This window comes from Setaria italica, chromosome V (genome assembly GCF_000263155.2).
Source record: "Setaria italica strain Yugu1 chromosome V, Setaria_italica_v2.0, whole genome shotgun sequence".
NCBI classification, from domain to species: Eukaryota; Viridiplantae; Streptophyta; class Magnoliopsida; order Poales; family Poaceae; genus Setaria; species Setaria italica.
The window spans coordinates 31,578,799-31,604,062 of record NC_028454.1 but is presented as its reverse complement, the minus strand read 5'-3'; the positions used below and the strand labels follow the sequence as shown (position 1 = coordinate 31,604,062).

General features: G+C 46.0%; 4 protein-coding genes across 4 annotated transcripts; all 4 read left to right on the top strand.

Moving 5' to 3' along the window:
- Window positions 1–2,817: 2,817 nt before the first annotated feature.
- Window positions 2,818–4,757, top strand: LOC101783390. The gene is made up of 4 exons (XM_004969319.3): window positions 2,818–3,333; window positions 3,439–3,520; window positions 4,062–4,276; window positions 4,524–4,757. Exons 1-4 carry the CDS (start codon window positions 2,864–2,866, stop codon window positions 4,642–4,644), a joined length of 888 nt encoding a protein of 295 aa, XP_004969376.1. The 5' UTR covers window positions 2,818–2,863; the 3' UTR covers window positions 4,645–4,757.
- A 1,285-nt stretch (window positions 4,758–6,042) lies between these two features.
- On the top strand, window positions 6,043–8,550 carry LOC101782985 (CASP-like protein 4A3). The gene is made up of 3 exons (XM_004969318.3): window positions 6,043–6,987; window positions 7,091–7,226; window positions 8,153–8,550. The coding sequence occupies exons 1-3, from the start codon at window positions 6,161–6,163 to the stop codon at window positions 8,342–8,344; spliced, it is 1,155 nt and encodes a 384-aa protein (XP_004969375.1). The 5' UTR covers window positions 6,043–6,160; the 3' UTR covers window positions 8,345–8,550.
- A 611-nt stretch (window positions 8,551–9,161) lies between these two features.
- On the top strand, window positions 9,162–13,077 carry LOC101782576 (putative exosome complex component rrp40). Its single transcript, XM_004969317.3, has 10 exons — window positions 9,162–9,320; window positions 9,415–9,489; window positions 9,607–9,693; window positions 10,381–10,437; window positions 10,900–10,992; window positions 11,551–11,623; window positions 11,822–11,897; window positions 11,979–12,069; window positions 12,176–12,297; window positions 12,748–13,077. Exons 1-9 carry the CDS (start codon window positions 9,273–9,275, stop codon window positions 12,293–12,295), a joined length of 720 nt encoding a protein of 239 aa, XP_004969374.1. The 5' UTR covers window positions 9,162–9,272; the 3' UTR covers window positions 12,296–12,297; window positions 12,748–13,077.
- A 1,490-nt stretch (window positions 13,078–14,567) lies between these two features.
- On the top strand, window positions 14,568–19,201 carry LOC101782168 (AMSH-like ubiquitin thioesterase 2). Its single transcript, XM_004969316.3, has 9 exons — window positions 14,568–14,908; window positions 15,412–15,453; window positions 15,538–15,814; window positions 15,931–16,020; window positions 16,111–16,173; window positions 16,299–16,373; window positions 17,484–17,546; window positions 18,545–18,597; window positions 18,689–19,201. The coding sequence occupies exons 2-9, from the start codon at window positions 15,440–15,442 to the stop codon at window positions 18,870–18,872; spliced, it is 819 nt and encodes a 272-aa protein (XP_004969373.1). The 5' UTR covers window positions 14,568–14,908; window positions 15,412–15,439; the 3' UTR covers window positions 18,873–19,201.
- Window positions 19,202–25,264: the final 6,063 nt, after the last annotated feature.

The window sequence follows — 25,264 nt, the reverse complement described above, 5'->3', positions numbered from 1 at the left end:
TATTATCATTGCAATTCACCACATTGTTCCCATGGACACACAATGACAAGACAAATCATAAATATTCCATCAAATTTGATAATGGCAGCAGTCAACACAGTATAAGACTAGCCTACAAAGTGAACAAAGAATTAAGTAATGATAAAACAGAACAAAAAAAGACACAGCCATATGACCATCATTGCGTCATACATCGAAGAGCTCATGCTAGTAGCTGGGTCTCGGTTAGTAAGCGCTTCACAGCAGATGAAGGTTGTGTAGACAGTAGGGCAGTTGGGGGTGTTGTGGCGCGCGGGCGCTGACGCCTGTGCCACGGGGGCCTTGGCGTGAACCAGCACAGCGAAGCTGTCGTGGGCCGCGTCTCTCGCAACGGCCGGGATCTCGCAGTGCGTCTCGAGGACGAGCACGCCGTCGCGCGCCGTTTCCTGGACGGTGTCCTGGCCGTTGCGTGCCGGCGGCTCCACTGGCTCGTCGTCATTGAATAAGCTGGGCGGGGACTCAGACGACGATGGCAGTGGTAGCTCGGAGAAAGGGTTCGATGGGCCCAAACTGAAGCCGGTAGGACGCGAAAACATGGACGGCCGTGGCGGCGAGTAATCAGGCGCGAAAATGAAGCCCCTCGAGAACAAGGATGTCATTTGCGGCGGGGAGGAGAAGTTGGGCGTCGTGAATGCGGGCATGGTGGAGGGGTTGTGCGGTGAGGAAGAGGAATTTGCCGTCGCGGATGAGGGCGTCGAAGATATGACGGTCAGCGCGAAAGCGGGTGTTGAAGAGGGGCTCAGCGCGACAAAGTGAAGCCGGCAGACTGCAAAAACCTGAAAGTGGGCGACGAAGAAGGGTTTGGTGGAGCGAAAGTGAAGCTGGTAGACCTGCGAAAACAAGGAGGACAGTGGCGGCGAGGAAGAAGGGTTGGGCGGCGCGAATAATGACGGCGTGGAAGACGGCGCCCTGAAAGTGGGCGAGAAAGATGGGTTGGGCGGCGCGAACAAGGGCGTGGAAGATGGCATGGTCGAAGCAACGAGGAAAAGGGGTTTGGTATTGCCGGCGAGCAAGAGGGGTTAAGCGGCGACGACGGCGTCATGATGACCTCATCGCGCCACCGCGCGCCGCAAACCGGGCAGACATTGCCGGAGAAGCAACGGAGGTGGAACGTGTGGGCGCACTCGGATGTGACGGTGGCCTGGCCTCGCCCCACGACACCGCCGTAGATGGAGCATGACGGCGGCGGCGGCTGTGCAGCTGGAGTCACGGGAGCGAGCCAGAAGGGGTTGGGTGTCGCCGGTGGCGCCTGCTTCTGCCCAAACACGCTTGTCACGGAGGGTTGCAACGGCGGCGGAGACGCCGACTGCGTTCTCGAGAAGTTGGAGAAGGGGCTCGCCGCCGGCTTCTGTCTGAACGGACTAGCTGAGGCGAAGGAGAAGGGAGTGGCCGGCAGTGGGGTGGAGGCCGCGGCTGGTGTGTCATTCCACGTCGCGGCGCAGGTCGGGTAGGCGGCGGTCTCGGAGACGCAGTGGAGGTGGAACGTGTGGGCGCACTCCGACATGAACGCGGCCTGCCAGAGGCCCACGTTGCCGCCACAGCCGTCGCACCGGGTGCTGCTTGTCTTGGCCGCCATGATCTCGAGTTCTCGAGCTCTCGATCCTATCTCTACGGTTTTTGATCGGGCGACGCCTCCCTACCCATGCGTATTTGTAGCCGCTGAAATCGCGGTTGCGTGAAAGCGGCGCTGAACCCTGAATTGCTTCTTTCTTCATTTGCGAGCCGGTCTTGGGTTCGCTCTCACTGGTTTTGTGTTTGTGCTTGGGGTGCGCCTCGGAGTCGCCGACGCACCACTAAAGGCGACACTGTCGCCTACGAGCACGTGGCCCACCACCGCTTCCGAGCTACCAAAACGGCCCATGAGGAGGTCGTCTTCCTCCTTCAATCATCCCGCGCTGCCGTTCCCCTCCTCCACCGTCTTCGACAGCTCCCACCACCGGATTCGCCGCCGCCGTCCTAACTCGGCTCCGTCAGGATGCTCGTCGTTACTCCCCTGCCTCCTCCACCGCCCACCGGCTATCCTCCGCCACCGCGGGCGGCGGCACCTGCCGCCTCGCCGCCCCACCCACAACCCGTCACCGCCGCCCAAAGCCCTACCTCTACAGTCGGAGGTCACTAGAGACCCCAACCCTAGCAACCCGAACCCCGAAGCCCCCCACCCCGAACCCTAACCCTACCGGCGGCGAGCCCCTTGCCCCCGCACCGCCTTCCTACTACGGCTCCGACAGCTCCCGCTGCCGCATCCGCCACCACCATTCTCCACCGCCCTAACCGTCGAGGAGCTCATCTCCATGGAGAGGAGGAAGCATCGGGAAGAGGTGCTGCAGGAGGAGGAAGAAAGGGAGGGTGGAGGCACTGACCTATGGGTCCCGCACGGTGGGTCGCTGATAGGTGGGTCCCACGGGTGTGCGATAGATGGCTACCTATCGTATACGCGACATATAGTCATGGCGTGGTGGAAAGGCCTACAGAGCTACAACACAACTATTGAACTACGAGCTCATCGCCGTTAACTAGATATGACCACGATGGAAGAGTAATACGGGCAAGAACATCTGAACATGTACGGCGCAGCCACGCTATTCCCTTTAGCCCTATTCTTTTCTTATAATCTTATAATTCCATTTCTTATTCTTGAGAAAGGAGGACATAAAAAGATTAGTAAATCTTTACCAGATGGGCCGGTATTTCAGTAATTTGGAATCGGAGATTTTTTTGGACTGGGCCGGCCCAACTAGCTGGATATTTTGCTCACTCGCATTCACTCCGGCCACGAATGCTCCGTCGAGCACTCGAGCTTGTACGTCCGGCGCGCAGACGGGAAATGCAGACCACCGCGCGCTCCTCCGCTTCCGCTCCGTCCTCGCCGCTCCCCTCCTCCACGTCACCGCCGCCACCGCAGCGCGTCGCCTTCCTCTCCCTCCACCGCCGCGACCTCCTCCTCCTCCCCGCGGCGCTGTCCCTCCAGCTTGCCCCTTCCGCCGCGGCGCCCGCGCCCGCCGCTGCTCGCGGGCTGTTCCGCATGCCCCCCGCAGCGCTGGCGAACCGCTACTTCCTCGTGCGCGCGGGGGAGTCCGTCTACGAGGGGCAGGGCCTCCTCCGCACCAACCCGGTCGCCAAGACCTCCGTCGACAACGGACTCTCCCCCGTGGGGCTCCGCCAGACGGCGCGCGCCGCGCTCGAGCTCCAGCGCCTCGGCGCGTGCGAGGACGACTGCTGGATATGGCCGTCCATCACGCAGCGCGCGTACCAGGCGGCTGAGATCATCGCGGCCGCCAACGGCATCAACCGCAGGTGACGTATCCAGTCCGCACCGGCTCTCTGTTACCTCAATTGGCTCTTTGATTTCACATAATCACATGGATACTGGCTTTGCTTTCTTTGATTGCTTGATTGCAGCCGCATCGTGCCGGAGTACAGCTTCTTGGATGCCCGCGGATTGGGCGCTTTTGAGGGGAAGAGCCTAGACACCTTGCCCGAGGTACTTATAGTCCTGTACATCATCATGAACGTTCTTTCACCACAGTAGCGTATTGCTAGTTTGCTACTAGGATTAGTAAAGTACAAGAGCAATTAGCTAGAAACGACCAAGTTTCTTATGACAAAATGGCAGGTATACAGTTTTTTGTTAGGTTCATATGTTGGCCTACTTGCTTCACCGTGAACCAAACTATTGCCAGATCAATGCCATTGCTATTTTTCCTTTTGATTGATGCTGCTGCTGGTAATTAAATGGTGATACTGTAATTTTGATAAGTAGAAAAAACCGTTGGGCTTTAGGAACAAAGCAAAGCATGAACTAATATTCATTGTTTAACAAATGAGTATCCTAGGATAATGGATGTATACTTTCCCATTAGTTTTAGTTTGATTGAGATGACTAGATGAATATCCAGAATAAAGGATTCATGCTTTTCGATTTTTTAGCCGCTCTAACAAAATGGGTGTATAAATAGTTTTTGCAGCAAATTTACTCCTATTCTGATTGAACTATGTTTTTCTTGGTATGATGGCTGCATTAGGTGTATGCGTCAGATAATATTTCACCAGACATGAAGCCGCCTCCTATCAGTGATGGTACTCCTAATGAGAGCGTAGCAGACGTATTTGTTCGGGTGACACAGCTCATGTCAATACTAGAGACCCAGTATTCAGGGGAAACTGTTGTCATCGTTTCTCCAGATTCTGACAACCTGTCGATTCTTCAAGCTGGATTGATCGGGCTAGACCTGCTAAGGTTAAAACTAGTAAACTTCCTTCTGCACTCTGAATTCATCTTTACTTTTCAAGATCTATCACTGGTAATTGGGAAATACAGTGCACTCCTCTTTGGGCTTGGTTAGGAAAGTTAACTTAGCCTTAGGCAAAACATGGGTCAGACAATTTTCCTTTTGATTTCCAGTTGTTACGCACATCAACAATCTTCAGCACTGTTTCTAATTGGAACGGAAACATATCTTATGAGTTTGATGCTACTTCTGCAGGCATAGCAGCTTATTTTTTAAGCCCGGTGAGGTCCGGCCAGTTGATCCCAGTAGCATACCTGAATACAAGCAACCTGCTTCTGCTGTTTTTAAGTGTACAAATCCGCCAAGCTGTAAATAGTTCACTTCCTGTCACTGCAGTTCATATATTGTATACATGTATATGAATATGTACCCGTGAGAAATATTGTCTTGATGATTGCCTATAGCTCAACGTATGTTTTGTGTGTCACATCTGAGTAAGCAAGTCAAAGTTTCATATCACAACGTATGTTTTGTGTGTCATCCCTGAGTAAGCAAGTCAGGTTGCTTTAGCATAGTACTTTTGTACAGCGGGACCAAAGTGCTTAGCGATACATTGCATGGTAATTCTTGTAGTAGCAGTATCTTGCACGAAGTGAAACAGCACTGCCCCTCGTGGATCCGTGATTGTAATGCTAAAGTTAGTTTCATTTCTTGAAAAAAAAAGTCTTGAAACATCAACGGAAAGGTGCAATCTTGTGAGTAGTACTTTCACCACGAATTTGCAGTTTCTGAAATCTGCTAAAAAGCAGAGGAAATCCTTGACAAATGTTACAATTTCCAAAAGATGAAATGTGAGGGGGGGGGGGGGGGGGGGGGATGTTATGGACCGTTCGATCATGTGAGGAGAAACATGATATGAAGAGGCTCCTGAAATACCACTTGCTCAGCAAGCAGCATAAAACCTCATGCGAATTGCGAAATACGGGTACGATTTGCGAAGAAAACCAAGTCTTTTAATCTCACCATGCCCAAATGAATAACCATGCTGTTTCTCATGTGTTATCCCTAATGCGATCAATAGCGATGCTGTTCAATCCCGCAAAGCTTAGCTTCAGCGTCGACACAGCCTATTGACTAGTTGCCGCACCCAGCGGGGCCTGTTTTCTTCCACATGCTAAACTTTAGCACCCGTCACATCGAATGTTTAGATACTAATTAGAAGTATTAAACGTAGACTATTTACAAAACCCATTACATAAGACGAATTTAAACGACGAGACGAATCTATTAAACCTAATTAGTCCATGATTTGACAATGTGTTGCTACAGTAAATATTTGCTAATGATGGATTAATTAGGCTTAATAGATTCGTCTCGCCGTTTAGATTCCACTTATGTAATTGGTTTTGTAAATAGTCTACGTTTACTACTCCTAATTAGTATCTAAACATTCGATGTGACACGTGCTAAAAATAAGACACGGGAAGAAAACGCCCCTAGATAATACGATGGTGAACTCGTCACCGCCTCCAACGATGGTTAACCATGTTGAACATTTGTATCTCGAAAAGTTGGCTTATGATTGGATAATCTCTTGCCATGATTCAATGGCGAAAGAAGCTGAATATTCAGCTGAATTATCACTAAAATCAGGGCATCAAAGCTGTGCATTTAATCAGTAGTAGTTCGACGTCGTTGCCATTGAATTGTTATCATGACAGTTCAACAGAAAGACGATGACCGATATCACTAGTCACTCAGAGTCAGCGTCCACCGGCCTCGTCGGACATTTTTCAGCGTCATTCTTCACTAGAGCTCGACCGCACAAAAGCCCCCTCTCCCCGTCCCCGTCCCCGACGCCACAGCCACCAGCAGCCGCACCCACTCCTCCGATGGCCTCACCAATCCGACTGCCGCCGCCCCCGCCGGCGGCCGATCCCGTCGCGCCTTCTTCTCCCCCTTCGCAGCAACCCTCCCGTGATGGATCCCTCTCGCCAGAGAACCCAGCACCAGCTCCACCTTCTCCTCCGGCTGTTCCTACCACTACTCCGCCTCCTCATAGTCCCGGCGATTCCTCTCCATCCTCGCCTCCGCATCCCCCGACGCCGCCGCCGCCGCCTCCGCTTCCGCCCAGCGCCGATGCTTCTCCTCCCCTGCCGGGTGCGGGCCAAACATCGCCGCCGCGCTCCCCGCCGCACCCCTCCCCCGCTCCAGCACCGCCACCTCCTCCTGCGCCGGCGTCCTCAGAGGCCAAGTCGGAGCAGGAGGCGGCTGAATCGGCTAGCGAGTCGGGGAGCATGACCCTAGCCCTCGCGCTGACCCAAACCGAAGACTCCATGCCGCCGACGCCACCGAAGGCCTCCTCGACCCAGGCATCACCAATCGGTTCGCCGCAGAAGGAATCGGCCGTCACCATCGCGAAGCTCCTCTCCGGTGAGGACCCCGCGGCGGACAAGGTTGCCCCTCCGAGCGACCCTGGGTCACTCGCCGCGGCGGCCGCCGTTACTGGCGTTGGTGGAGGTGGAGGCAGCGTGGGGTCCAAAAGGTGGCTCCTAGCCGCCGGCGTCCCAGAGAAGGTGCGGCGCGCGGAGCTGAGGAGGGCTGAGCTAGGGTTCAGGGTTTCAGCCGCCGTGTTCTGCCTGGTTGCACTCTCCGTCATGGCCGCAGATACCACGACGGGCTGGTCCGGCGACTCCTTCCGCCGCTACAATGAGTACAGGTTGCGCTGAGCTCAGCTCAAACCTTCCTCATTTGTCACATCTGCTGTTTCTTGTTTAGTGTTGATTGGAGCTGTAAATTGGTGAATTTTTGGCAATGTGTAGGTATGTACTTGCAGCGAGCGTCGTGGCTTTTACCTACTCAGGGTTCCAGTTGGTAGCCGAGGTGCATTACCTTGTCACGCGGAGGCACATTATTCAAGCCCCATGGCGCAGCTACTTCAATCTCGCCATGGATCAGGCAAGCATGAGTGAACTGTAACTCTGCATTTCTGAATGTCTTCGCCATTGGTAACCATGAGTTTGTGGTAGCACAATTTTGCAAGCTTGGAGCCCTAGTTATGTAGTGTTTAGTGTCAGCGAACTATATTAAAGTTTATGGCACCTGAAATTTTTAAGAATTTACCGAAGTTACGTAGATTGGATGAAGAAAAGATGAACCATTGCATTGTTTTTATGGAGCTTAAAGAAATCCTAGGTTGTTGATGAACATTAGGTGGTAATATCAGTTTCTACTATGCTCGTGATTGTTCATGCTGGATTTATTTTGATATAAGACTATCTAGATTAGTTGGTATACACAATCTTCAGATACTGAACGGTACATCCACAGGTGTAAGCAGTGACATGCTGACACAACGAGTTGGTTAATGAAAAAAATTAGACTCCAGATCCATCTTTAACTACTTAAAGCGGATAAATTACACATCCATTCATTCATTGCAAAAGGATTATTGTTCCCTTCATGATAACAGCTGTCCTAATCCTCCAACTTCAGTCAGTTACCATGATAAGAGAACTTTTCAGAAATAACTGATGAGAATGGTGCCATGGTTCACAGTTTGATACATTTGTGACTGATCGTATGGAATTTTTTGTGCTTAGCAATCACATAATTCGCCTTCAAAATCATGTTGCTTAAATGCTCCTTGTGAATGGCAAGTAGATCAATTTGTAATATATTCTTCAGTTCTTCCTTTGGAATTAGTCAGACCTTGTTTCTAGAAATATGCTTTAGTATCTAGAAGACCATAATTTCCTCTTTAGCCATGTCTCTACATTCACTTTTTAAGTCTGGCTCAAGTTTGGACTTTGGACTTGCAATCTTGGCTTAACAATTGTTACTAGTTGAGTTGTGGCTAAATGACATTTTGATCCTGATTGCAGATGTTAGCTTACCTCCTCCTGTCAGCATCTTCAGCAGCACTTTCTCGTAATGGTGTTTGGATGTCTCGGTTTGGAGGGGATCAATTCACAAAGCTGATCGACGCATCAGCCTCTATGGCATTCCTCGCTTTCATTGCTCTTGGTCTTAGCTCAATCATCTCTGCTTACTGTGTCTTCAGCTTGGTTTCGTAAACCTATGTTGATGTGTATTACCTGATGTAAATAGTACGTCCAAGATGTATCTTGGCCACTTAACCTGTTCGTGGATTGTGGCATCCTTTATCTCTACAACTTGGGTATGTTTCAGTAGTAGACTGAACTCAAATATTTTTTAAAAGAGTTGAGTGGATGCACCAAGGATTCATGCTGGTCTTCTCATGAGTCCCAAAGATATGCAACTGAGACCAATTAAATTGTTGGATAATACTCCCTCCGTTCCAAATTGTAGATCGTTTTGATTCTTTTAGGTTCATAGATATTATTATGCATCTAGCCATACACTTTTGGCTAGATACATAATAATATCTATAAACCAAGAAGAGCTAAAACGACTGTAATGGAGGGAGTAATTGCCATACCAATGCTGTGACATGTATTTATACAATGGTGAAGTAATTCATGTGCTAGCTTCCCCTACTGACTTGTCAGCTCAGATGTGCTAATAAAGTACAGGGGCGTATCAGCAGTTAATCACTGTAATTGATGTGCATCAGGAATATGCAATGCCATTTCGTTGGCATTTGCTAAGATATTATGATGCTTGTGGTTATCATGGTTTTGGACCAAGGAAACATCGCTTTCCTGCTGCCAACAGTGAAATGCAATCTGAAAACCCTTTCAGCTTGGGACTGTCGTCTGGAGCATGGATTTATGCACACGGGTCCTTTTGTTAGTAAAACGGCCCTCTCCGTCGCTCGCTCGCTGTAGCCCAATCTTGTTGGTGTCATCATCTGGCCCAATCCCACCCGGAATGGCACAACGGTTTGAGGCCCAGGTCCATCTCCGCCGCTACTAACCAACCACACGCACTGACGCACAGAACAACAGAAGTCACGAGGACCGCCGCCGCGTGCCGCTCCTCCGCGCCGGCGCTCCCGACAGCCGTCTTCGAGTTCGAGCAATGGAGTCGAAGAGGCCGCCGCCCTCCCCCCTCGTCGACACCTATGTGGTAAGCCTCGCGGCCCCTTGCTGCGGCTTGATCTCTCACTTTCGCTAACTCTTCGGGTCTCGACCTGCTCCCTCACCCCGCCGTTGCTGCCCAGGTACCCGGCGACGTTGTCCTGGACCTCTCCGAGATGACCAACCAGACCATAAAGCTCGGCACGGGCCTGCGTCAGGTAAACCCTTTCATGGTGGGAAGTGGGAGCCGTTACCCTTCGTGAGATTTAGGGGTTAGGGTTTAATGAGGGTTTATCTGGGCCATGAGACTTATCGGTGGTACATGGGGCTTGCAGGAGGGCGACACCATCCAGGCGACCAGTGCCGGGATCCTGCGGCTGTCGAAGCCCAACAAGTATTGGGTTGAGAGCTCCCAGAAGAGGGTGAGTCCCTGGTTGGCACTTATAGATGCTCAAATTCTGCAGAATTTTGGCTCCTCTGGAGATCACCATGTTAAGATTATTTCTATTTGTTGCAAATATGGATTGATGGAATATGGTTTACTTCTGTAATGATTATGTGAATGGATCATAGCTTTGCATGCCTTCGAATTGAAGTACTGAATTGGCATTTATAGACTGGAATGACAGTCTGAATGAATCATACATTCACATTCCCCCTTCAAATTTAAGTACTGAATTGGTTGAAACTGAAACATATGAAAAGGGTGTACATTTTATTACCAATCTCGATGCTGATTGGTTGGATATTCAGAATGTATGGGCCGTCCTGAGTAAATTACTAAACTAATGTGTTAGCCTATAGTGCTTATGGACTCGGTTGTGTTGATTTGGTGCTATGAAAATTCGAGCGCTTATTATTGACCACCATCGTATTTACCTTGAACTATTGAATGTGTTATTCTGCCCTTTTTAATAAATGTTTCAAGTTTTAGTTACTTCTCTTCATTTATCAAAGTGCAATTAATCCTGAAAAGCTCTGAGCTTGCCCTCTTATATCTTCTTCTTGACTGTAAAGCTGGAGAGTGCAGATAGTGCTACTTTGTTTGTCCTCCATGTGCTGTGTTTCAGCAGTTGCCCATTCATGTTTCTTATTAATTTCTTATGCAGTATGTACCTTCCGTTGAAGATACAGTTCTTGGTGTTGTGGTCGACACCAAACCAGACGTAAGTATATTCCCTCCAATTCTAGATATTTGTCCAGGGCTACCATGGAAACTGACCAAGGAAGCACCAGGCTAAATCAAAGTAGCTGGTAGTATTGGACCATGGACAATCCCTATTAATTAACATTTGCAACTACACAATCTCTTTACTATAGCAGTAAAGCAGGGTAAAGAGGTAGAATATTGCTTGTGTTCCTCAATGGAGAAAGATTGTGAAACTTTGCTTGCTGAAAAAATGGAGAAATGTTGTGAAATAGGAGTTTTTGTATATGATGTCACTTAGAAATATCTAGTCCTCGTTGTGGCAAGATAATCAGAGTATTACCCTTTTTTACAATTATAATATGTAAACAGAAACCAAAATGAGCTTTAACTAGAAGCTTGATTTCACATCTTTTATATTACATGAATGTATTTTGGCGTACCAAATATTTCTTTCCTGACATGGCTTGGGTTATTACAGAACTTTGTAGTGGACATAAAGGGTCCTCATTTGGCCTTCCTACCAGTGCTTGCATTTGAAGGTGGTACAAGGAGAAACATACCAAAGTTTGAGGTATGGTACTGGGTAATTTGTACCTTCCAGCATTGTTGAGTTTCATATTTTGTCAGTCTATACTAAAAGCCTTAAAGGTGTATACAGTAGGCCACATATGCAGTTCAGTAACATGTGGATTGCTGTTCTTTTTCTCAAATACTCCTTCCGTCCTTTTATATTTGATGTTTTAGCTCTTTGCACTCGAAATGAGAAAAACTACGAAAAGACACATGCCCCTATTATACCTGTCTATTTCGTAAATTAATTCGTTTCTCCTAAACTACCTTCATCTAATGTTAGTTACTAAGGAACAAGTAGATAGAGTCTTTAGGTTGTACCCTTTTTTAAACTTTGGCAGGTACATTTTAGGAAAGCAAATTATATATTCTTCTTCTTGAAATCTTATAGCATCAAATAAAAAGAAATCGAGTAAATGCTATAATCAGTTACAGACAGTTTATATATTCAGCTTTGATTCATCTCTGAGTGGTCCCATAAGTTGTTTCGACAGTGTTTCAAGCCTAGTGTTCAATTTGCTGATTATATCTTCATCTTACCATGGGAATTCTCCTACAGATTGGTACATTAATATATGCTCGAGTGGTGAAAGCAAATATTATCATGAATCCAGAGCTCTCATGCATGGACGGTAAATTTTTCAGCTTATAACTCAGTGTTTATTATGTTTACCGGGTATAAATTTTCATCATCTTAGCAATATGACCTCCTTGGTTGTGACAGCCTTTCTGCTTGTGGGGTGATACTCTCTCAGTCTGGACCCTTGTCTTTGACTTTATCTGATTATTCTTTTACAGTTTCACTGTATAATATTGTTCCTATTTTGAAGCTACTGGGAAAGCTGCTGAATTTGGTCAGTTGAAAGATGGCTATATGTTTGACACGTCAACTGGCATGTCACGAATGTGAGGATAAGATAATACATATCGTCCTACTTTAAAACATTAGCATTTTTTTGTTATATTTTGATATTTGGTTGCTCATAGGTTGTTAAGTTCGCCAACATGTCCAGTTCTGGAGGCCCTTGGGAAAAAACTATCTTTTGAGATTGCTGTTGGACTTAATGGTCGAGTCTGGGTATGCTTATCATTGTTCATTTTCTTATGTTTTTATCCTGTTGTTTTTGTTGAATTGTATAAATGCTAATGTTTCTTGTGTTAATACCTTGGTCTACATTCTGTAGGTTAATGCCCCTGCACCAAACACTGTCATTCTTGTATCGAATGCAATTATGAGGTCAGAATCTTTGAGTGGCATACAACAAAGAGCTATGGTAGAAAATCTCTTGGAGAGATTGTCATAATGGTAAGTCAGCAAGCTTTAGTCCAAAGTAAAATGGGCGTAGTTTGAATCCATCGTGTCTGTTTGAAGTAAAAGTAGAAAAGTTTGAAATCAAAGTTCCACATCGAAGATTATTGTGTATCATCTGTAGTAAACTAGTAATGCCCAACCATACTTCTCTGTTGTTTGATTTCCCATATACTGGTATATTTTGCATCCACTACTAAATCTAAGGTGGACAACAACCTCATTCCTTTAGTTTTCTTTTATCCCTATCTGTTTCCCAGTGGATCAGTGGTAATGATGACATGTTTCTTGGACATAACATCATCCAATATCACAATTTTTAGCATACTCCTGTGTATAGAAGAAAGTTTCAGCACGTTACTTTCCTATTTGATTCCTTTTATTATATTGTTGTTTTCATAACTGTTCTTTAGTCAGAATTGTGTGACATTATTGCCTTGTGTGCAGGCAATGAACAATTGCGCTATCAACGTATTTGGGGGAGTTGCTTGGTTAGATGCAGGGCACTCTTAATGGAGATTGTTGCACATAAATTAAATATGGCTAAAGAGGCTGGTGTTTTTTATGTTGTAGACTGAATCACTGAAGTAATAGATTAGCTAGTACTAGAATCAACTTTCTGGCTAATACTATGTTGACTATCTGAAGGCGCTGCAAGTTAGATATTTGCACTCGCCGATCTTGTTGAAAGAAGCCTCATGATGACTCAATTTCAACATTTTTCATATTCGTTGTACTCAGAAATTGACTTTAGGTACAACTTTTGGGGGCTGGATAGGATTCTTTTGCCGTGTCTCACGAAAACTCCCAGCTCTTGCTGCGGCTTATTTTTCGTGACAAGCTCTACAGGTGTACTCCATCCGTACTTAAAATAGTGCAACTCTCGCCCTTGCTTCCTGAGAAATCAACCAATTGTAATTTTAATCAAATTTATAAAAAATAGTACTAATCTGTGATACAAAATAAATATCAATAGATTAATCATGCAATATATTTTCATGCTAAATGTATTTGGAGATGTGAATATTAGTACTTTTTCATATATATTTGGTTAAATTTGAAACTGTTTGACTTCTCAAGAAGCGAGAGTTGCGTTCTTTTTGGGAGAGTTGCGTTCTTTTTGGGACGGAGGGATGGAGGCAACTGTTTTTTAGTCTCGACTTACAGCGTAGCTTATCAGCGATAACATTAACATTTGCTTTATTGTAACTTAAGATAAGCCAAGTTGATGAGTTTGTGCTTTCACCACTTCCCGTATTGTCATGGCCTGCCTGTTCGCCACTCTTTGCTGCCGCGCCGGAATCATCGTGCCCTTTCATACGCGAACGCGAGTAACGAGACGTAAATATCTGAATTATCTGATCAGAAATGAGGGCCTGTTTGGATACCTGTGTTAAAATTTAACAAGTGTTAAAATTTTAACACTCTCAAATAGGGTGCTAAAGTTTAACACATTGGGGTGTTTGGATGATGTGTTAAACTTTAACATTTTTGGTGGGAAATGACTCCATTGTCCCCTCATTTATGGCCGGCGGAGAGAGGGAGGAGAGAGAAGGGGTAACCTGGGAAAAGTGGAAGAGGGAGACCACTTTTAATACCTTTAGCAAGTTTTAACACCCCCTCCATGTGTTTATGAAAAATGGGGTGTTAAACTTTAACACCCCACTTTTAACACAAGTGTTTGGATAGGAAATTGTTAAAAAGTATTAAAAGTGGGGTGTTAAACTTTAACACCTCCCTCCAAACAGGACCTGAGTGAAACTCTCAGTATACGAACGCAGCAGCCCTGCAGAAGTGCAGGTGCCCCGGCGGCCGGCGCGCCGGCGCCCCCACCGCGTTTGGGTGCCTAGCCAACGAGTGAGCAGGCAGCGACACTGGCCGAGGGCCTCGACCCGTGGGCCGCGGCGTGCAAGCAAGCGCGGCAGCGCGCCGTCCTATACTAGATCAGGGTCAGGGATGAGGGAACCGCCCACGGCGGGCGGGCGGACGGCGCGTCTCTTTCGCGCGCGGGGTGGCAGCGAACGTGGCGGCCCCCCCTCGATTCTCCCCCAGATTACTAACCGGTGCACCGCACCCGGCCGGGCATCGCAGTCAGGGGAGCGCCAGCCCCATGCGTCCGCGCCGAAAGGCCGGCTGACACCGCAGGTCCGCAGCATCCCCTGAAGTCCTGAACCCACACCGCGGCGCTGCTGCTGCTGCTGCCGACGTCGCTCGCTCGCCGACCCGAGCCGGTGCTTCCTTCGTATTTACGCCTCCTCCTCCATCCGTCAGCTTGCAGGCCGCACCATCCGCCGGAGTTTTTTCGTCCCTATCCTGAATTTCCCCCACTCTCGTCCGCCCCTCTGTTGTGATGTGCGCGGCATGCACGACAGCGACGTGGTGCCGCGCGTGCGACCCCCCATCCGGTTCCAGAGCGGAGCCCCGCGTGGCGTGGATTCCTGTTCGCGTCAGAATAACGGCAGCGCGGCACTCTCGTCGCTCGCCTAGTCGCCTTTCCCCAACCTTCCTTCGTTCCTTCCCCGCGCTGTTCGACGGCCACACGCCTGGCTCTCTCTCGCCGATCCCTTCCCGCCGATCGCGCCTCAGCTCTGCTCCAGATTTTCCCCAGGTGAGTGAGTTCTGCCTCGTGCCCTCGTGTCCGGGGAGGTATTTTGCGGTAGCTGACTGGTGGGCCGCGAGATTAGCAGGCCGCTGTGCAGGAGATTGTGCTTATCTCATTATCTGATTGGGTTTTAGGATTGGTACTACTTTGTGAACCTGCTGCTGGGTGGGTTAGTGATGAAAAGGTCGTTCTTAATTCGACTTATTGTTGGGCTGCTACTTTTATTAATCAGCAGTGGTTGTGTTTCTGCTGTTTGAAGCAACGCATAGTCTCCGACTCCGATTGCTCTGCCAATTAGTAGTAGGGTGGGTGGAGGTCGTACCCTGAACCCGTCGTCTTCGATTGCTTGTCAGTTTCTCAATGTTTTAGTTCGCCTAAACGATGCTCAATAGCAACAGTGCCCTGGGGTTGTTAGGCAGCTCCTCAAGCTGCCGTCGTTTCTTTCAAAGCCTCCGCTCCTTTTTGTCTGTAGTGTTTCTCATTTTTCGATGTTTTTGTTATTTTTGCAGGCTAAAATTTTAGTGTTCTGCTCCAGCGATGAGCAGCAGGAGGTATGCTGTGCTTTGTATCTTCTCAGCGGTTGACGTTTTTGTTCCTGATACAGCATCATGAATGCTTGATGAAAAAATGGGCAGATGTGACATCAATGCATGGAGATGTGGGACTCACTCAACGCCAAGTAAATCGATGTATCTAGATGCTCAACAAGCTGTCCACTGCCAAGCTACAGACCGCGATGCTGGTTCCTGCGCTGTGAAGCATCACTTCCCGTCTCCAATCGTATCTTGGATAGAAGATCTATCGAGCTTTGGCAATGTTTCTTTTAGCCCCGACACTGAATATGTGGATGAGCAAGCCAGAGCTTCAGTGGGACAGTCTTCAACATCAAGCAATTTGCATGACATGCAAATAGTACGTTCCCTTTCATTTCCTATCCTTTTCTGTAAAAATGTATGCTGTTTCTAGAAGGCTGTTTCTGTAAAAACTGAAGGTTGAGATGAAATAACGTTGTTATGCCTGCTATTCAGTCAGTGAGATTGACAGACGAATTCATGGAGCTTGCAAAGGAGAATACAAGCAATAATCTAGAGACTTGCGGAATTCTTGGCGCTTCATTTGTAAGTGCAGTGGACAATTGCCAATGTGACGAACATACCTAATTTTCATAGTGAATCTTGTTTTTTTATTTTTTGTTCTTTCGTGTGTAGAGGGATGGAACTTACTTTGTGACAATGTTGATTATACCAAAGCAAGAAGGAACTGCTCACTCAGTATGTCAGTAATTGAATGGTTTCAAACATATAATTAATATATCAATTGTTAGATTATTATATGCTCTGACAAATATCTGGCTGCCCCACCCTAAAGCCTTCATCTTTTTTTTTTCCAAATACAGTGTCAGGCTGTTAATGAGGAGGAGATACATGCTGTATTATCAGAGCAGTCACTTTACCCTGCAGGATGGATTCATGTATATATTCTAGCATTTCCATACTTTATGTACTTTGTGTTTCTTGTTGGTTTAATTGAAATTAAAACAAATGCACATGCAAGTTACCTACCTCACCTAATCTGAAAAGATAAGCAAGCTGATAACTGCAGTAGACTGCTACCTGGTTGCAACATGTAATATCACTCATCAATTATCATCTGATCTGAAACCATTATCTTATATTCGTTTACCTTTATTTTTCTTCTTTCTTTTTGCTGTTGAGGCCCAAACCTCTTCCTTTCATTTTCGCTTGTCGCAATTATGTCTTATAATCAGAGTAATTGCTGCTCTCCTGTTAATTTTCAGGGAAAAATCATTTATCTATTTAGCATTGACATTCTTCTTTTTAATAATGTTGGAGGAAATAATTTAGTTCATCTAGAAACTAACATCTCTATTCTCAATATAAATGTTTATAACAGTCAGTTTGGTTGCCACATTGAAATATGTTTTGGCAATCATATTGCATTGTTAACATAGAACATTCATCTCAGAAAATATTACTCATAACATGTTTTGGCAATTATATTGCATCTAACATAGAACATTCATCTAAGAAAACATTACATGTAACATGTCTTTCTTGCATTAGCCATAGGAAGGAGCAGTAGATAATGTACTGGATTTTATGTCTGTGAAAAGCAATATACCCTGGCATCCTGACCCTTAGTAGTATGATAGTGGCATATCTTGCATGGAACGGGAATTATCAGGATATTATTATCTTGAGTGCTTCAAAATAGGCTGCAAGTGATTCCATTAGTTACTCTATATATTGCATCTGCTGTTTTTACTCTGCTGCATAAGAAAGATGGATATGTCACATAACTACACCCAGAACTGTGAATTCATGCAACATACGTAGTAACCTACATTATACAAAGGATAAAGAAATGTGATTGCCTGTCTAGTTCAAATTCAATTTGATTTGCTTTATCGATTATTATTACTACAGAATGTGGAGTTGATCCTTTTTCTTTTTTGAACATTCATGCTCTTAGATCCCTTTCTAGTGCTCTTGGAGGCTTGGATGGAATGGTCACTTTTCTTTAACAGTTCCTGAGAATTGACACTTTTCCCCTTTTCCAGACTCATCCTTCACAAACATGCTTCCTGTCATCGATCGATTTGCATACTCAATACTCTTACCAGGTAATTAAATAATATGTGCCTGTGGTGTGTTGATCTAAAAAAAGGTGTTTTTTCACTATTGAAGATGAGAGTAGGATTTTTAAAGTATTCACTTTTTTATGTGAAAACTTCTGCTTGAATGATCTGCATCAAACACCACAAATTATTGACATCATCTTGCCATGTAGAGTTTGTATTTTGTAGAAGATAGGCTGCACCTTTTTATGTGATAACTTCTGCTTGAATGGTCTGTGTTTGTAGAATGTAAGCTGCACTTGCTGAAGCTTCCATCTTTGCACTTGCTTATATACTATATGATACTACATGGCTCCTTATTTGACCAGTGATCCCTTTAGGTACTGTGAGCCGCTAGATGCGCTGCAAATTTACAAACTATTAACCATACAGAATCATAGATATGGCCACAAATCAAAGATGACTAAAGAATATGGTCTCGGTGCTTAGCTAAAAAAAATACTTATTTTCCACCCTGATATCTGAACACTATGCTTTAACCTTTGTTGAGCAGCCATTAGGCTTACTGGCTGATATTTGAGGGTCACATAACCTTCCCTTTTTGTCCTGATTAAATCACAAAATTGTCCAATACTGTAAAGGCAGGCCGACAGGCTACCATGTATGTTTTTGAGTTTTTGTGGTCTCTGGTTGTGATCATAATCATGCCGCCCAAGCAGCAACGGTGCTTGAGCTATTTACGTATTTCATCTTCGTAGGATAAAGATCATTTACCTAGAAGTAGGATATTGACAAACATTTTTTTTTTGCAACCGTGCCTTAGCACATTTTTCATTAAGAGGAAGAATATTGACAAACATCGGGGAGTATCCTACAGTTAGCATGTTTATGGCTGTAATAACATTGATAATAACTTGTACTCAGAATTGCTAAGTCTGTCTTTGACACTTTGTTGTCAAACTCAAAACCGCTTCAACACCTGAGCTTCACCTGCTTTAGCATGTCTTTAACTTTGCTTGATGAAAATGGCTGGATTCCTGCAGGTTATGTTGCCAGAGGCTGTTGCAATTGTGGTTGCACCTACCGACCCTACCAGGCAAGTGTTCTTTGCTTTTGGTGCTACCTTATGGCTAATATAATGTGGATTGAAATCTGAAACTGCCACACCTATTTCTCAAATCCTTCAGGAGTTATGGAATATTTAGGCTGACTGATCCTGGTGGGATGGAGGTGCTTAGGGGGTGCGATGAAAGTGGGTTCCACACTCACCGAGAGACAATTGATGGCAGTCCAATCTATGAAACCTGCTCGAAAGTGCACTTCAATCCCAATTTACGGTTTGAGATTGTCGATCTGCGTTCTGGTGCATGATCAATGAAGCAAAGAGCAGCTTGTTCTTCCTTACGCTCCCTCTTGGCAGAAGTATATACCGTAGAGCTTACAGGTGATTCCTGTTAGGTAGATAAACAAGCTGTTAATGAGCTGTAACCAAGATGCCCATATTGCTGATCCGTGATATGTCAAAGCCTTTTGACATTTGTGCTGGTATTCGCCAGAAAGAGCCTAACTGAAAAATTAGCACGGGCTATCCTGGATGTTCAATCTTTGAGCTGGTATCTGTAATTATGTTACTTGGGAAAAAATAACACATGGTTATCTTGGGCTGGGCTGAAGTGTGCTGCACCACTCCAAATTTTTCAGATACAGAATCTCCGGGGAGTTTCAGACGCTGAATATTAACCTCGTAACTTTCTGAAACAAGTGTGAAATTCAGAGATTGGATGTACTGGGACATGGAGTCAGTAGTGATGAGTTTTGGTTGCTAAAATGGGATGTGAGTCCAAAGAAAACAGAGTTGCTGTTCAAGCAACACCCATCTATTTTTTTGAAAAATTAAGCAACACCCATATGAAATTGAGTTCCGCGTGTCACTTCCATTACGTTCGTTCGTTTCATACAGGATACTGAAACTTCACACCATTCGTACGGGGTGGGCATCTGGTGTTTTATCGATCGAGTGGATACGTTTAGCCAAAGTATGGCCAAATGAAATGATTTAATCTCCGTGTGTCTGTCTACTAGGCATTAGCCCATATCATCACCACTTGGGTAGCATTGTGTTGTTGTGCCTCAATCCCTTTCCACATGGGCCACATGAATGGGCTTAGAAGCGATAAACAAATCCTACAGCAGCCTAGAAAAAAAGGCTACCAGATGACGCACAGCAAAAAGAGAGGGTGAATTGCACAGCAAGGAACTAGCTGTTGGCAAGGATGCAGGAGAATGATTCTGTCCTGCAAAAGGGTTGTCGACAAGAACAAGAAGAACCTGGTAGATACCTTAAATGATAATAAACGGCCGAAAGAGGGGAGAAAACACGGAGCAGACACAGGGAATTGAGTCGCTTTACATCGAGGACCACCTGCTGGTTGAACCGTGTGGCGTCCATCTATTTGGGAATTGCGATGGAACAAGAGCGAGCCCGAAGCAGTAGTGGCACGATGCATCCGTATGGGCATGGGCTCGAGGCACCCGATGCCCGATGGCTACGGGTAGAGTACGAACTGCAACACTGGAGCTCCTGCTCCTCCCGTTCGAGCCCGGCCTATCGACTTCACCTCTTCGAATGGATGAGATTTGGCCGTGCACCGGTCGATATCCAGTCTCGCTCGCACGACTTGTCCTGGACTATTTGCGAGGTTCCTTTTGCTTTGATAGCGTTTTTATTCGACGTCGAAATCCAGCGAAGAGCCCCAAACCCACTTGTCCCGGGGGAACGGCCGGGACCGGAAGCTGGCGCGACACCATCCGCCAGCCATCGCGATCCGCCGCGCCGCGCTGCCCGCCCGCGGCCGCACGGCATGGCACCGCCACCGCAGAGCCCACTCGCTTATTGACAGAACCCCCACCCACCCCCGCAGCCCCTCACACTGGCGATCACCACCGAACCGGCCCGGGCGCGCGCCCGTCGGCGTCGCGGGCGGTGCCCGGTGCCAGTGGCGAGGAGCATCGAGTGGGACGCGCCCCCCACCCGCTGGGGTGGGGTGTCATGCCCCTGCAATATTCCAGGAAGACTAGAGTAGCAGCAGCAAGTAGTTAAGGTTAAGAGCACGAGCGTATGTGCAGTTGGGCCGATGGACCGTGGGACGATGTATTGGCGTGCGTACTGGGCTGGAGCTCACGTGGGATATGCTATGAATCCCGGTGTAATTCTGTATGAAGACATTAAGCAATAACAGAATTCATAACCGAATCCCCATTCCGTTCTTCCTGTTCTCACTTTCTTCCTTCCGAACTCTGGTCTTCCTCTAGTTCCTTCCAGATATCTCCTCTTGTTGTGATTGAGCGTAGCAGATCCATAACAATTGATATCTAGAGCATATTTCACCACAAATTCTATAAATTTTTTTTTCACGAAATCCAGTTCGCAAGATCTAGCGCCGCCCCGGAAGCCCATGAAGATTTAGACACAAATGGCGGCCACCCTCGAGGATCTCGCGAAGAAATTCGAAGGATTAGAGCTAATGATGCAGAAGTCCCTGGACAAGATCAACGGCCTGGAAGCTTGACAATCCACGACGGATAGCTCTCTAGGCTGACCAAGACGGAGGAGATAGCGACTCGCCAGCATCAACTCGAGTCGGCACCACCGCCGATTCAGCATCAGCCGCCACCACCTCCGCCAAGCTGGGTCAACCCCTTCAACCTCAACTTAGCTCCGCCACCGGCGGTGCGCTCACCTGCACCGGCCCCGGAGCGGCCCAACGGGCATCGTGTCGACATGAACAGCCGAGATGTTGGTAGTGGGATCCTTGGATCTCATCCGCCACGCCCAGTCACGGGTACATCTCTTGACTAAGCTCACCCTCAATTTGAGTCGCATGCTGGGAATAGGGAGTCTGGGAGCAGACATGCCCCTTTGCTCAAACTCGAGTTTCCCCGATTTGATGGTGATAATTCACGGTTGTGGCGTGATCGTTGTGAAATGTATTTCGAGGTATATTCCATGAGCCCAAGTCTGAAGATAAGGTTTGCGGCGCTCAATTTCAAGGGAACTGCTGTGGCATGGCTTCAAACCTATGAACACAGAGTCAGAGTGCTGGACTAGGACACATTCTGTACTACCGTTCTGGACAGATTCGATAGAGATCAATACTAGGTGCAGCTTCGCCAACTTGATGCCCTTCGTCAGACAGGCTCTATTGCGGAATACCTGGAGAAGTTCGAGAAGTTGTCCCATGTACAACACTGCATACGACGACACATACTTCGTCACAAGATTTTTGGGTGGTCTCAAAGAGGAAATAAGAGCAGCAATTGGCCTGCACAGGCCAAAAAATGTGTTGGCAGCATCTTCACTAGCTCTATTGCAAGAGGAAGAAATTGCTGTCAGCAAAGGCAAAGCAGTTGCGTGAGATTTCCACAAATCCAACTACAAGCCATCTTTTGTGTCTGACAAGAACAAATTGGTGGGATCTGAGAAACCTGCGCCCACCAAATCCAAAGGGGACAAAGGTGATTCTGGTGAGAAGGTGAAAGCATTAATGCTGTTCAGAAAAAAAATGGCCATCGCTTCAAGTGTGGAGAGAAATGGGGTCACAATCACAAGTGTCCTCCTCAGGTGTCAATTCATGTAATTGAGGAGTTGTTAGATGCACTGGAACGCAATGATGACTCTGATTCTTGCCCAAGTGATGAACAAACTGAAAATGATGTGATCATGACAATAGGTGATAACAAGGCTCAACAAAATTCCAAGAGAAAAACCATGAAACTGCATGGCAAGGTGGGCAATCAGGAGGTAACAATACGTGTTGATTCATGAAGTGTAGCATTATTCATAAGTGAGAATCTAGCAGGAACAACTAAAGTACAACACTCAAGACTGTGAACCAGCTCATTTTGTGGCAGCAGATGGAAGCCCAATGACATGCAACAGAAGGATCCCTAATCTGCAATGGGCCTCTCAGGACACACCTTTTCTTTTGATGTGGGAGTTCTATTACTTAAGTGCTATGACATAATTATAGGAGAGGAGTGGTTAGAGGAGTGCAGTCCTATGTGGGTTCATTGGAAGAAAAAAGTCATGAAATTCACTCATAAAGGGCAAAGAATTACTCTGAAGGGAGTCACACCTGAAGTAACCAAATGCACAGCTATCAATACAAGAAAGTTAAAGGGATATGCTTCCACATATTACCAAGTCACAACTTAAGCGGGAGGCAACTCATCTACATACTGTGCAAGAACTGAATGCAAAGCCAATTCAGCTTGAAGTAGAAATGTTGCTAACAGAGTACAAGTACTTAATCAAAGAACCCACTGCTTTACCTCCAAAGAGATATTGTGATCATCATATTGACTTGATTCCTGGTGCTCAACTTGTCAATGTGAGGCCCTACAGGTATGCTCCTACACAAAAGTCTGAAATTGAAAAACAATTAGCTAAGATGTTGAAGAATGGCACAATGAGACCTAGTACTACTCCATATGCTTCTCCTGTGTTGCTTGTGAAGAAAAAGGATGGCACTTGGCGTTTCTGTGTAGATTACAGATATCTCAATGCCATTTCAGTAAAGAACAAACATCCACTACTAGTTGTTGATGAACTTTTAGATGAATTGACCGGTTCAAAATGGTTCTCCAAATTGGATTTTAGATCAGGCTATCACCAAATCATAATTGCTAATTGTGGTGCTCATAAAACAACAACTTTCAGAACCCATAGTGGATTGTATGAATTTCTTGTGATGCCATTTGGATTAACCAATGCCCCTGCCACTTTTCAAAGCACCATGAATCAGATCTTTGAACCATTGCTGAGAAAAAGGTGTTTTAGTGTTAATGGATGACATTCTGGTTTATTATGCATCCCTAGAAGAGCATGTCCAACTTCTGAGGAAAGTGTTTGAAATTATTCAGCAACACCAGTTTCTGATCAAGCTCTTCAAATACTCCTTTGCTCAACAAGAAATTGAATACTTGGGCCATTGCATCTTAGACAGAGAAGTGGCTACTGAACCCTCTAAAGTGCAGGTTGTTAAACAATGGTCAGTACCCAAAAACTTGTAGTTGAGAGGTTTCCTAGGCTTGACAGGTTATTACAAAAAATTCATCGGGCATTATGGAATGCTAAGCAAGCCATTGACTATGTTATTGAAGAAAGGAACACTATTTGTGTGGATAGTAACCACTGAGGATGCATTTAACCTACTCAAGCTAATTATGGTAGAGGCTCCAGTACTGGCTATTCCCAACTTCAACAAGACCTTTGTCTTGGAGACAGATGAAAGTGATCAGGTTCTGGGGGCAGTGTTAATGCAGGAAGGCCACCCAATTGCCTATTTGAGCAAACCTCTATACAAAAAGAACCAAGCTCTGTCAACATATGTGAAAGAGTGCACAGCTATTCTTATGGCTATTGAGAAATGGAGACCTTATTTACAAAGTAGAGAGTTCACTATCAGAACTGACCATAAAAACCTACTCTACTTAACTGAGCAGAGTGTGCATACAAAGCTGCAGCACAAAGCTTTGCTCAAGTTGATGGACCTATACTTTCATATTGTGTACAAAAAAGGGAGTACAAATGTAGCGACTGAATACTTTATCCAGATGTCCAATAGCAAAAACAATTTTTTCCATATCTGCCTGTACACCAGCCTAGGTGGAGAAGGTCATGCAAGGATATGAGAAAGATCCAGAGGCTCAATAGCTATTAACTGAGCTAGCAGTAGCTGCTACAAACAAGAAAGGATTCTCTCTTATGGAAAGAATCATTAGATACAAAGGAAAGGTTTGGATATGTAACAATTCTCTGGCTCAACAACATGTCATTCAAGCTCTACACAGTTGTGGCATTGGGGGCACTCGGGATTTCATGCAACTTATCACAGAGTCAAAGCTTTATTTTCATGGTCAAAAATGAAGAACACCATTAGAGCCTATATCAAAGAATGCCTCACATGCCAACAGGCAAAAGGAGAACATGTGAAGACACCAGGTATGTTGTAACCATTACCTGTACCATCTACACCATGGACAGTGGTCAGTATGGACTTCATTGAAGGACTTTCAATGTCCAACAGAATGGATGTGATAAGGTAGTAGTGGATAAATTCACAAAATATGCTCATTTCATGGCTCTATCACACCCATTTTCTGCAGCTATACATGAACAACATTTACAAATTGCATGGACTTCCAGAGGCTATTATTTCCGACAGAGACAAAATCTTCACAAGCAATGTATGGTAGGAATTGTTTAAATTGGCAGATACAACACTCTTGATGAGTTCTTCTTACCATCCTCAGACAAATGGTCAGACTGAAAGAGTCAATCAGTGCTTGGAGGCCTTCTTGAGATGTTCTGTTCGTTCCTACCCTAAGCAGTGGAGGAAGTGGCTGTCCTTGGCTGAGTATTGGTACAACACTTCTTTCCATTCAGCACTAGGTCACACTCCATTTGAAGTTCTGTATGGCCATCCACCAAGGCACTTTGGCATAACCAATCTCGAAGCATGTAAAGTTACTAAATTAGAGGCTTGGCTAAAGGAAAGGAACTTGCTAACTATCCTGATTAAACACCACCTATGCAGAGCACAGCAAAGAATGAAAGCACAAGCAGATAAAAATAGATCAGAGTGTGTGTTTCAAGTTGGAGATCTTGTTTATCTCAAATTGCAGCCATACATTCAAACATCTGTGGCTCCTCGCTCAAATCAAAAACTTTCCTTCACATTCTATGGACCATTCAAGATCCT